At 32.5% G+C, this 13,859-nt stretch overlaps 2 protein-coding genes across 2 annotated transcripts in view; both read right to left on the bottom strand.

Annotated features, from left to right (window-relative positions):
• Positions 1 to 446: 446 nt before the first annotated feature.
• Positions 447 to 3,454, bottom strand: LOC308638717 (olfactory receptor 5D13-like; the record flags this gene model as incomplete). The annotated part of the gene is made up of 2 exons (XM_081276423.1): positions 447 to 1,389; positions 3,426 to 3,454. 2 exons carry the CDS (start codon positions 3,452 to 3,454, stop codon positions 447 to 449), a joined length of 972 nt encoding a protein of 323 aa, XP_081132549.1.
• Positions 3,455 to 8,878: 5,424 nt separating this feature from the next.
• The window catches only part of LOC308641833 (olfactory receptor 5D13-like), a gene marked incomplete at both ends in the record, with an annotated part of 28,492 nt that continues 23,511 nt past the window's right edge, over positions 8,879 to 13,859 (bottom strand). The window contains one exon of the mRNA XM_081280419.1: positions 8,879 to 9,818. Coding sequence (XP_081136545.1) covers positions 8,879 to 9,818 — 940 coding nt within the window. The remainder of the gene's footprint in view (positions 9,819 to 13,859) is intronic.

Raw genomic sequence — 13,859 nt, 5'->3', positions numbered from 1 at the left:
ATTTATTTTGTTTTTATTATGGTTGCCTACAAAATATCCAATGCCAAAATGACTCATTTTTATATTAAATATTTTATTTTGAATAGTTGTTTAGGTACGAATTTTGAATGATGAGATTAGCTTCCTCATTGCAAAGTAAAATTCTTCAAATCATCTTAAAATATCACACTTTATAGGACAAAAATTGAACTTAAAGACTTCCTGAACAATCTCATGGAAAAATATGTTAAAACAAATATTTTTACTTAAGTATAATAATACTGTAATAGTCTAAATTTCATTTCTAATAATATTCAAATTTTAAAATTCACTTTAATAGAGTGAACAGATGTTGAAATGTTAGGTGAAGAAAGCTTAAAGATACATTTAAACATATTTAATTTGTTAATATTTGATTTGTTAGTAAAATAGAACACCAGTACTCAAAAAAAAAAAAGCTTCTGAAATCACATTTTATGACAAAATAATTGGGTGTTGATTAGCTTCATAACTGTCTCCTTCACATCTTTGTTCCTGAGGCTGTAGATCAAGGGGTTAAGCATCGGGATGACCACTGTGTAAAAGACAGAAGCAACCTTGACCATGAGCCATGAACTTTTGTTGTTGGGAACACAATAGAGAAAAAGGATGGTACCATGGAATATAGTAATGGCGGTCAGATGGGAGGCACATGTGGAGAAGGCTTTGTAGCGTCCCCCAGTTGAAGGCATTTTCATGACAGTGACAAAAATGAAAACATAGGAAGTAAGAACAATCACCAGGCTGCTTATTTCATTGAATGTGGCAAAAGCCAAAAGGATTTTCTGGCTAATAGAGGGGTCAGAGCAGGACACAGCAACAATTGCAGCATGTTCACAGACAAAATTATTTATAAACTTAGTCCCACAAAAAGATAAGGTCAACAAAAAGTATGTGAATGTTAAAGAGCAGACTATACTCCAAGAGTATGATGCAGCCACCAACAAAGAACACAGTTTCTGGGACATGGCAACCATGTAGAGAAGAGGGTTACAAACTGCCACAAATCGGTCATAGGCCATCACTGCCAACATAAATGTCTCTGTCACCACAAATATGCATGCAAAGAAGAACTGCATGATGCAGCCTGTGAAGGAGATGGTTCTGTCTTCCACCACCAAATTTTCTAATAGTTTGGGAGTAACCACAGTCGAGTAGCAGAAATCAATGAAGGACAAGTGACTAAGGAAAAAGTACATGGGGGTGTGGAGTTTGGGGTTGACCCTGATGACCAGGATCATGCCTGTGTTCCCCAGCACAGTGACTGTGTAGATGGTCAGGAACACCAGGAACAGGGGCACCTGGAGCTCTGGGTATTCTGAGAAGCCCAGGAGGATGAATGTCACTCCAGCAGTCTGGTTTCCTTGGATCCTACGGATAAAATGGAAAAGAAGTGAGAATCAATAATTACAATATAAAGGTTAGGAACAAATGTGGAGAGGTATAGTTAGTCTCAATTAAAAAGTGTTGCTGAAAATATTGGATTAATTCTGCTGCATTATTTTAAAAATTATTGTTTATTTACATCATATCTGCACAGCAAATAATTTAGAAATTCAAATAATTGAAAACAAAGACAAGAACAAAAATCGACTACATTCTGGTATATTCAAAAAAATAAGTTTCAATATTAAAACAGAAGTTTCCTGAGAAGAGCTTCTATATTTTTTCCTGAATCTGTTAGTAAAAACAATTCTGTAGGAAGAAGACATACAGCAGATTTCTGTAGCTTCTTCACTGCCTTTCCTCTTGAGTTCTGATGGAATTAGCTCAGAACCATTCAAAAAAAAGTGTTAACCTACCTATACAATAATGAATTTAGAATTTTATTAGTTCTTTTGTTTTCCTTTTCACTGTCTTTTGTCACCCCATATTTCAACACATTTTGGAGTTGTGGTATAGCAATACTAAACATTTCCCTTTATATTGAACTAGTCTTGAAAATTTTAAAAATATCTCCTTCCCAGAATTTTATATTACTCAGTAAAATGTGATCACAGCACAATGTAAAATGTGCTGGGATAAAATAGTGAAAGCTATAATTAATCAAATCTATTCATTTTCTAATATGGAAAATTTCAGAAGATGAGTAAATGAGAAACAATAGAAACTATGAAAATACTAGAAATTCTTATGTTTTTTTTAAGTCATGAAAAAAATACATTATTTTTTGACTCAAGTTTAAAGCCTTGTCAAAAACAAGTATCAGAATACAGACCCATTACCAACAGGACATCATGATATTCCTCAATGCCAAAGTCGTTTCAACGACAGTCAAATGAGGATCTTAAAAATATTAAATTTAAATCACTAGTTAGAAAATTCTGTAATAAATTTAAAGCATAAGCAACATGGTGTGATTCACAGTAGATGTGCAGCACTATATTTGTTACAACATGAGAAGGTAGCATGGTTTAAAAACTGTATGTACTTGGGAAAGTCAGTCCCAAGCAGCAGCAACTATCCACAGGTAGGCACATTTGGGAATACAGTGTAGAATTATATTTTTGTCCCTGAACCCACACAACAGAAGCACTGCAGGATTTCAGTTGGCCAGTTAATCTAAGACCACATCACTCTTCCTAGAGCCCTATGTAATAGCTATCACACACTCTTCACTTGCACAGGCTTCGTTCTGTAGGAAAGATGCATCACACAATGACTGATTGCTCATCAAATAATCTTTATCATCTCTTTGCAACACAATGCTAGTCTAATGGCTGAACTTCCCTGATACATTTCTACCAATCTAATTATTCTATGGAGCACTGTGAGAATAATTTTCCATAATCATTTTAACCTAACTTTAGTGACTTAAAGGATTCAAGTGTATTTATCAATGAAAGCATGGAATTTTCAGTGTGCTGTCTTTTTTATCTAAAGTGGTCCAGATCTAGATATCCAATCTCATAAACACTAGCTTAACACATTCTTCTCTAGATGCTATATTTATCAACCAGCTACATAGCACATATTCATTTGCAAAAAGTATATTTTCCTGTTCTATTCTCACTTGTATAATGAATTATTTTTCCACTTTCATTGTAAACTATATTCACTTTTCTTTCTCTGCTGTGTACAGGTAAAGAGTAACGTTTATAATTGACAGTTATCAATGGCTGCAGCCTATCATTTATATAGTTGTTATTCTTACCTCCTCAGAGATTGTGGGTATTGTAAAGGTGATTTTTTTATTACTCTCTACTTACTTCAAAATGTTGATTTTATTCATGTACACATTGTGGATATTCAGTGAGAAAACCAGAGGAACTCAAAAGTCTCACTTAGTGAAATGAATTGGATCTGGGGGTATTGGGACTGATACATCAATTTGTCTCCTGTGAAGACTATTTTATCTTGAAATTTTCCCACTAAAGGGAAATAACAGAAGAACTGAATGAACTCACCTAAATACAGAAGCTCTTGAGTGCTGCATTTACTGAAGAACTTTTTTCCTGAGATCAATGCAATCCCCAAATCCTCTGTATTTAATAGAACAGACCCCAAATAGTAGAGTCCACAGTGTATTTCATTGAATGTTTTAACTGTTGCTTTATGTCCCCACCTTTGAAGGAAACTGAGAGATATTACACCAAATACTTTATCCTAGTACCTAAAGTGTCACAAATATTTATTATCAAACCTTGGGGACATGTAATTAGAGAATATCACTGAAGTATTGCCAAGGAGGCTCCAATTTGAGCAATTAGATGTAACATTCATGGTCCCCTGTGGTATCTTGATTGTATATTACTTTTTTAAACCTCTGGGGTGTTTTTGATATAAACTTTACTCTTTAAACAACATAATGAATAGCCTTATACTTTATGTGGATATAAAATTAAGACATGTGCAATGGAAATATCTATAAAATTAGACCGGTTGTAACTATTAGTAATTCATGTTGAATTTCTTCTTCTGTGTCTCTTTTTTTTTAATATTCTCTCTTTTATCACAAAGGTCTATTTATATAAACTCTGTGTCTGAATATAGATTTCCCAACATAATGACTTTTGTTGTTAAGGCTTCATTAGTTTGTTAACAAATATATATATATATATATATATATATATATATATATATATATATATATATCCACATCATTCATTTTCTTAATAGAAAATAATTTGTGGCCAAAGGTGTTTAGGTATATTATTGTATCTGAAAATATTGATTTCTGTATTTCAAAAAATGCAGGGAAATTTTTATATAAAGGATAATACACTCATTGTGTATTTTAAAAAATAAAATTAATTAAAAAAAAGTAATATGTGGTTCTGTTATATGAAGACTAGTGTCAAGATAAGTTCCATTTATACATAATCTCTTAAGAATTTTTATAATGAAGGGACGTTGAAAATCATTGAATGCTTTTTATACACCTTATAAGTTATTTATGTGGATTTTGTCCTCATAATGTTGAAGATATGTGTTTTAAGTATTTACTTGCATATGTTGAACCATCCTTGATTCCCTGAGATAATTCCCACTTGATCAAGACAGATGATTGTAGTTAGTTATTGTATTCAGTTTTCCAGTATTATGTGGAGAAATTTTTCTTCTATATTTACAGGAGTTACCTGTCTGTAGTTTTGTCATTATTGTTGTGCTGCTATTGATTTTGGTATCACTATAATAATATTTCATAGAATTAGTCTTTAGAGTTTTCATGAGTTAAGCAGTGAAGTCACCCAATATTTTTTAATGGTGTAATTTTGACTACTCACTGAATTTTTTTACTCATTATTGTTTCAATTAGCTTTTATGTTTCTTCAGAATTCAATGATAGTAGGTTAGTTTCTTCTAGGTTTTCTAATTTGTTGCTATATAGTTGTTTATAAGACTTCCTAACAACTCTTTGTATTTCTATGCTATCAGTTATGTCACTTTCTCTCTTTTTGTTAATGCCAACATTTTTTAGGTCTTCTCTATTTTTTGTTTTAATCTAGCCAAAATCATTTTAGTTTAACTTTTCAAACATAAACCCTACACTTCAATTACAACAATATGTATACTTTGTTAATCATTATGTGTATTTTCAGAAAATGTTCTGACACACATCTTCAAAGGAAAAAAAAAAACCTCTCATCGATCCTATACCCAAAAGTTTTATAGAAGAATATCAAACAAAGTCATTTGTAATAAAAAATAGCTTGTAGCTACCACTTAATCCAAAGTTAATGATGTAAATTATATTACCTCAAGTGCATTGCGCTTTATAGTTAAAATGTTTACTCTCAAATTAAAAGGAGAATTTGAGAATTTTCTGGGGAAAAAAAATGTTTCATTTCTGTAAATAAATTGCTCATTCACAAACATTTACCAAAATGAAAGTACATTATACTTTAAAGGAATTTAAATGTGTCGTTTGCAGCTACATATTTTTTCTTACATGCTTTTATTTCCCACTAAAAGGCAGAAAACTAATTGGGTTGCCAAATCACAAATTATCTAATATAAACATCAATATAAAATTCCAATTTTTATTCTAGAGACCCTATTGAATGTACCAAATATTTTATGATGCATGGTCAACATTTCTGAATACTTTTAGTATTTATAAACATCTCATTGAGATGTTCTGAGAAGATGGCAGAGCCAGATTGCAGTGTAGGTCTCTCTAACTCATCCCTCCACAGAAAAAGAGTATTAATGTAAAAAAAATACTTTTAAATTATCTAAAGATCCCAAAATAGAAATGCTATCTTCTTTTAGCAGAATACTATGGGGGAAAAATGCATTGAAGAGATCTTGAAGTGCAGTCTCACATTGCTTCCATTCTTCTCCCCCAATCCCAGATACCGTGGTATGGAGAAAGGCACAGTATAATTTAGGGAAGTAAAGGGAGTGTGTGAGGTACTTTACTTTTGACCTCAGCACTAGGTCCAGCTTAAAACTTAGAAGTGGTCAGAAGTCCATGTTTTCTGACTCCAGGCTACTCTCTCAGGATAGAACATGTAGACCTGCTATGGTGGCCAGCTGGAATCTGTCACCCCTACCTGGAATCCCAGAAGGTACATCAAGGAGAGAGAAGTATATCCTTGGGGGAAGGAGAGAGAAGTATATCCTTGGGGGAAGGAGAGTAAAGTGAGTGGAGGTCTTTTCTTTGTAATCAAGTACTATGCCCACTGTAGTAAAAACTAATGGTTGGGGAAAACCCTGTGACACTCATCTCTGGCTGCAATCTATCAATGGCACTCTCTTAGACCTTTCCCAGCATCAGATGGACATCTAAAACTCTGGTGGGATAGATTTGTGTTTTGTTGCATACAACCCCTGGGTAACTACAGACATCTCGGGCCCCAAATGGACTTTGGTGGTAGGCAGGCTATAGTGACTGTGGGTCTACTAATGGGTACAGGATGCTACTCAAGGTGTATAGCCTTTTCCTTTCAGGTGAAAAACAAAGTAGTTTGGAATTAGGCAGAGATATGAATTGCACAACACAATATATCAAAAACACTGAATTTTCCACATTAAAATAATTTATTGTAGGCTATAGGATTCTGACTTCAAAAAAAAAAAAAGATGATGACATTTGCTTCTGTTAATGACTAAGCCTAAAGTGAAATTTTATATTTATTTGATGTGTTGTACATTCATCATAAATATCATGCCTCCACTAAGTGACTACTAATTCTGTGTGTTCACCCTTTAGTCTGGTGAATATTTTCACCAGGTTTCTTGTCATAGGCTGTGAAAACAAAACCAAAAGGTGCACCTATCCAGATCACTGAGAATTTGAGATAAGTAATTGATACCTAGAAACAAATAACCCATCACCATTACTTTTTAGAACATACAAGGAAATCACATATATTTGAAAAGTCACATTCTTTGTTATTTAAAATGTATATATGCAGTTTTAAATTATAATCTCTAATTTTTTTGAAGAATTCTTCTGTCACATTTGTAGAATCAAATATCCATTCATTCATTGGCATTTTCAAAATTAAACAATCTAGAGATTGTAACTATCCAGGTATTTTTCTTTAGAGTTTTATTTTCTCCAGCATGATAAAAGGCTTAATAGAGTTCTTAAATTATAATGTACCATATAACTATCACCTGTATTTTTTAAAAAAATTAAGATTTTAAACATAGAACTTAAGCAATATGTCAAACATAGTTCATTTTATAGTGTGTTCACATCCACAGATACATTTTTCCTCTGTATTCAAAATGATTTTATTAATATTGTGCAATATTGGTTAGAACATTTAATGAATTGTGCATGACATCAGATTGACAGACCTGTGAAAGATAAGTTATATAATCCTATAGTTTGTTGACATGTTGTAAATGTTATGTATTATTTATTGGATAAGTAGGTTAGGTTATGCAGTTTGCTAGTAAACCTTTAAAGTAAAGAAATTTCTATTTTTTATTTGAAAATGAAAGGCTTACAATTAAGGAGACATCAGGAAACTACTTTACAGGCTGCTGTTAGATTGGAATCATGTAATATAAAAATTCTTCCAAGACTTTGACTTTCCTATGGAAAATCAACCATGATCAGCATGTGACTAAGACAGTCATTTATTTTCACCAAATCAATGGCTCATCAATTTATGGAAAACATTTATAGACCTAGCACAACTATATTTTTCTGGAACACAGAAAGATACTTTTCCCATTGAAACATTATCAATAACAGATATATTGAAATATTGAGTACAATTCTTTTGTCTTCCTCCATATACACTATGCCACACAACCTTTCAATTTCATAATAGGTAGATACACTTGCTCCTGTTAATGATTCATCTATTCATTTTGGGCTCAACTATGATTTCCATTTGTTAATAGTGTGTCAGCAAACATGGCAGAAGGAGACTCATGCTAGCTTTTGTTTTAGTACCTCTTTGTGATAACATTGGAAGAAAATACTCTTACTACTCCAGTGATTCAAAGAGGATCACAAACACTCAGAAGAGTTACCCAGTCACTGTGCAGATCTGCAGAGGAGAGACAAGTTGCCCAATCAGACCAGATAAAAACAGGTTAATCAAGAAAAGGTCTGACTGATATAAGCAGGGCTACCTAATCAATCAATCAAAAGTGTGTTATTTATCACTGAAATTCTTTTATTTTGTTATATAGGTATATAACATATATAAATAAATATTCACATGAATGACAAATTCAGATTTAGAAATATCTAATTATGAAGGGTATGGTTGTTTTAATTTTTGATGTGTTATAAACAATTACCAAATAACATTTATGCTAACGCATACCATACAATGTAACAAAATAAAAATCTTAACTTTGGTGGGCAGAGATATGCCTTATGCTTTTATAGTGTACCAATGTTCCCTATATGACATTGAATAAAATATTTCTTATAAATTTTTTATCTGCGTGTCAACGAACTCTTAGGTTACGCTATATATACACTTGATTTTTCTCTATCATGGTAAGGCATAAAATTGCAAAAACTCTATAAATTCATTTCTCAAAAATGAATAAAAAAGAATAGAAGATCTATTTTAAAGTGCTAACTAAATTTTTTTTCATGACAAACAAGATTAGAAATTTTACTTAAATAGATATAGACTTATTATTGTATTTTTTAGAATTTTATGGCTTATTTTCCAAACTTCCATTTAAACAGACATTGAATTATGGATCAACTGGTGATTATGTTAAACATGTACTGGTTGCTTTTTGAAAACTGAACTTTCAAATTGATGATAATTCTATGATATCTTGGACCATTCTGCATCATGATATATTTTTTTAACAAACTTTTTTTTTGTGGTGCTGGGGATTGAACCCATTGCCTTGTGCATGTGAGGCAGGCAGTTTACCAACTGAGCTATATCCCCAGCCCCTGCATGGTATTCTTAAACAGACATTACAATATGTGACATAATTTGGTGTTCATTAATTTCCTGACTGTCTCCTTCACATCTTTGTTCCTGAGACTATAGATCAGGGGGTTCAACATGGGGATGATCACTGTATAGCAGACAGAAGCAACCGTAACCATGAGCCATGAACTTTTGGTGACTGGAACACAATAGAGAAAAAGAATGGTACCATGGAAAATTGTAATGGTGGTTAGATGAGAGGCACATGTGGAGAAAGCTTTGTGTCGACCCCCAGTTGAAGGCATCTTCATGATTGTGATAAAAATGAAAACATAGGAAGCAAGAATGATCACTAGACTGCTTGTTTCATTAAATGTAGCAGACACTAAAATGATCTTCTGGTTAATATAGGGATCTGAGTGTGATACAGCAACAATGGCAGCATGCTCACAAATAAAGTTATTTATGATATTATTTCCTTGGAATGATAATTTCAGTAAAAAGTAAGTAAGAGTCAAGGAACAGACTAGCCCCCAAGAGTAGGATGCACCAACTAACAAGTAACACAGCTTCTGGGAAATGGCAACTTTGTAGAGAAGAGGGTTACAGACTGCCACAAATCGGTCATAGGCCATCACTGCCAACATAAATGTCTCTGTCACCACAAATATGCATGCAAAGAAGAACTGCATGATGCAGCCTGTGAAGGAGATGGTTCTGTCTTCCACCACCAAATTTTCTAATAGTTTCGGAGTAACCACAGTTGAGTAGCAGAAATCAATGAAGGACAAGTGACTAAGGAAAAAGTACATGGGGGTGTGGAGTTTGGGGTTGACCCTGATGACCAGGATCATGCCTGTGTTCCCCAGCACAGTGACTGTGTAGATGGTCAGGAACACCAGGAACAGGGGCACCTGGAGCTCTGGGTATTCTGAGAAGCCCAGGAGGATGAATGTCACTCCAGCAGTCTGGTTTCCTTGGATCCTATGGATAAAATAGGCAAGTTGATTCATAAAAGAAGTAGACCACTTTGGGTGAGGCAGAATGAAATGAGCAAATACTCAGAGACTTACTGGTTATCAATAAAGATTGTCCTGGAAAATACATTTGGCAGTTAAATTTATTCGTAAGCAAGTCTTCATTCAATCCACATATAATACAGTATGAAATTTGTACAGATGGCATAATAAGCAAGTGTAGAGGGGGAGAACACAACTGCTATTAGCCCTGAAATATTTCCAAATAGCAAAATTAGCATCACCAGAGAGCATTTACATGATGGGAAGGACCAGGTTAGATTTTTGCATGAAATATAGTTTAACGAGGTACTTATTTTCAAGGAAATAGTCATCATGGTTTTCATGAATTTCTTCCCTGCCTCACCTGCCTCTGAAAATTTAAAACTCTAAAAATGAATGACTCATCAAATTGATCAAGTAATTATTTCTGTTGTTTCATAGCTATTTCTGAATTTCCTATTCCATTGTCCTTCCCATGCTCTGACATACCATTCTCTTCACACATTTTCTATAAAAGAATAATTCATAATTATTGAAAAGTATAAATGCTGTTACCTCCTCTTGGTATTTACTGTGATGTGAAGTTGAAACAAACTTAAGTACAATATGTCCTGACTATTTTTGTTATTTTTAAATATTTCTATCACATCATTCTCAGGTGGTCAATTTAGTCTACCTCAAAACCTCCAAAGATGAGACACTGCTTCCTGAGGAATTATAGTGGTTTTTATTTGCCTCAGATTTTTTTTTCTGAAATTCATTGGTTTTGATGGCCACATAGTTCTTTCAATGCTCTATTCTCCTGGTTGTTTCTATGTTATTCTCCTAATCTCTGGAGAAACAACATTTTTTTCACTTGAGTTATTCCCCATAGCCTCGTTATTGGTCTTTATGAATAATGGCAAACCCTAAAATTTCATACAGTATCTAAAACATAACAAATACTTCACTTCCTTTCTTACCATTTATCATTGTGGCATTGTCTGTTTCACTTTGAAATGAAATCCACAATAGCACAGATGGAACACTAGAACATAGCAGATCCTCCATAACGTTTATTGAATAATTAGATGCATGGATGTGTAAATGAATGAATTCTACACTCTAGGTACATATTATACATGTATTTGGGTAAAAGCTTATAATACTACTAAGAAGTTAAAATTGCCTATTGAATTAGGACTGCACTGTAAACACACAAGGGTCTGAGGCACATCTTGTACAAGTAGTTACAGTGAAACCACATGGGATCTAAGCATGCTAAATTAGTATGAAGCAAGAACAGTTATGGAATAAAAAAAGGACCATTGTATTATTTTTATATGTTCTCAATATATATATATATATATATATATATATATATATATATTCCCTCAAATTCCTTCCACTATGCTTTTCTTAATTTAATGCAATTATTCACATAACCACATTATAACTACTTTATGAAACCTAAAATATAAATACGCATGAAGGGAAGAACATTTCACATAGAACACGTTGAGTCACATGCCTTATGAGCTGACATTAAATATGCCTTAGTTTTCTGTATTATTATGATCTTATGATTCAAGACAATACACACAGCTTGTGTTTTATGAACAAGAACATACCATATATAACATATCCCTGCAGATTTCCTTTGATTCAGTATCCATAATTTAACCTGCTACAATATTGATTTTTTTCTCAATCTATTTTTAATATAATACAAATCACATTGAGTCAAAATTCCATGACTATACAATTTTTTCACTTTTTCAAATGTTTTATAAAAATCTGTATTTTTTCTTTAAATCTGTTTTCACATATTCTGAGTGGCCCAAAGTTGAAAGCAAAATCATTGCCATCAAAGACAAATGTATGCTGATATTCATATATTCAGCTGATTCCTACCCTCACATCTTTTCCACGCATGTAGCTTTAACTCACCTCCTACATTCTGCACCAGTACTTATGGACTTGAGGCTTCAGGCTAAGGTTCACAGTCTCACATTTAGCTTCGGGAACCATCACAATATTCAACAAACTGAAGGTTCAAAGTGCAACTTCTTTCCTTCCTTTCTAGTGACACACACCCTAGCTTATTTCTCATGTAATTTGCCATGCACCCTTCACTGTATGAGCATTTTCAATCATAGAATTATGAAATATAAGCCTTTTCCTCTAACATGTTTCTTCTGAGATTCATCTGAGAAATAATATATGTAATTGCAAATTATGCAATATATTTCAGAATTCATATCACTTATTAAAACAAAGGTCTTTTTCACTAAAGAAGTTGTTTGTGATAAAGAAAAATAAAATAGCTCCTGGTAACATAGTCTGGTCAATTAGAATAAATACAGTAAATGAAAAAAACAATATTTCTAGCCTATTGAACTGTGTGGTTGTCACTGCAGCTAGATTTATATCTGTATTTGCCTCTTGCAAAGATTATAGGAACATATTCTTCTGCTTCTAAAGTAACATAAAGAAAGAATTGAATCAACCCACCTTAATGCAGAAGAATTTGACTGAATCATTTATTAAATGTTCATTACAAACATTAATAGACTTCTTCAGAAAAAAGGCTCCCTCTGCTTATTTTTTTTTTCAAAATAAACTCAGTGATAATAGAATGAAAGGAAGATGAAGGCTGAATCCTAGCTCCAAAGTGTGCTACACATATATTCCACCAAGACCTTAGGGATTTTGACCCTAGAGAGTATAAGTAAAGGACTGCCTCAGAAGCCACACATGGACCAATCAGATGAAACAAAGCCCCATGTGATAATTGGTTGGAATGTAATTTCTTCCAAAGATTGAGGAATACTTTCATTATCAATTAATTTCCATAATCTTACTTTAAATCTGTTTGTCAGGCATAACACATTTTGATTTATTTATCTATTAATTTTAAGTTTACAAAAGAAAAACAGCTATTGAACAACTATCTAGAGATTACTACTCTTAAATTTTTTTTTCCTGTACACCAATGTGGATATATATATATATATATATATATGTATATATATATATATATATCCCTGTATATTCAAATACAAAACTTGTATAAAAAATGAATGGATAAAGAAATTGTGGCATATCTAAACAATGGTATATTACTCAGCCACAAACAAGAATGACGTTATGATATTCACCAGTAAAAGAATGGATCTGGAGACAATCATGCTAAATGAAATAAGCCAAACTTCCATAAAGAATGGTTGAGTTTTTCTCTAACAAGTAGCCAAACAATCTAGAAAAAGAACAAATTTGGATTTTTGACACTTTCTCATTTCAAACTTTCTAAAAGTTATCATAAACCAAACAACTAAGTACTGGTATAAAAACAGATATATGATTCATAGACTAATGGAATAGAATAGAAATCTGAGAAATAAACACACACACACACACACACACATACATACAAACACACATATATATTTAATATATATATCAGAAAAGAACCAAGATTCTTTAATGTCAACAGGGAAGTCTTTTTAATGTATCATGTTCAGAAAGCTGGATACCTCATGCAAATAAATTTGAGATTTGTAATTTATACAAAAAAATACTTAAAATGGATCAATGACTTAAAAATTTTAAAACTTAGAAAAAATTCTAAGAAGACAAACTTTATGACTTTGTATTTGTAAATGATTTCCTTGATATCATATCAAAACAATAGAAAAAAATTAAAAATAGAAGAAAATAAGGAAGAAAAGATAAATGGAAAATGACAAATGTTGGGAAGGATGTGAACAAACTAGGCCCTTTACTTTTACATGGGAATTTACAATATTGATGTCTCGATGGATGTTTGTGTGGTGGATCCTCAAATAACTAAATATGGAAACACTATAAGATGCAGTAATTCCACTGTGAATAAATACCAAAATAATTAAAAGCAGATTCTCTTGCAGATATTTGTTACTGGTTTTCTTAGAAGCATTATTTACAGTAGCCAAAGGATGGAAAAAACCCAAATGTCCGTCAACAGATGCCATATGTCAATATAAAT

The sequence above is a fragment of the Spermophilus citellus genome, assembly GCF_964194105.1.
Source record: "Spermophilus citellus genome assembly, chromosome: 2".
Classification (NCBI taxonomy): Eukaryota; Metazoa; Chordata; class Mammalia; order Rodentia; family Sciuridae; genus Spermophilus; species Spermophilus citellus.
Note: the sequence above shows the minus strand (reverse complement) of the source record. Positions and strands in the feature narration are given on the sequence as shown.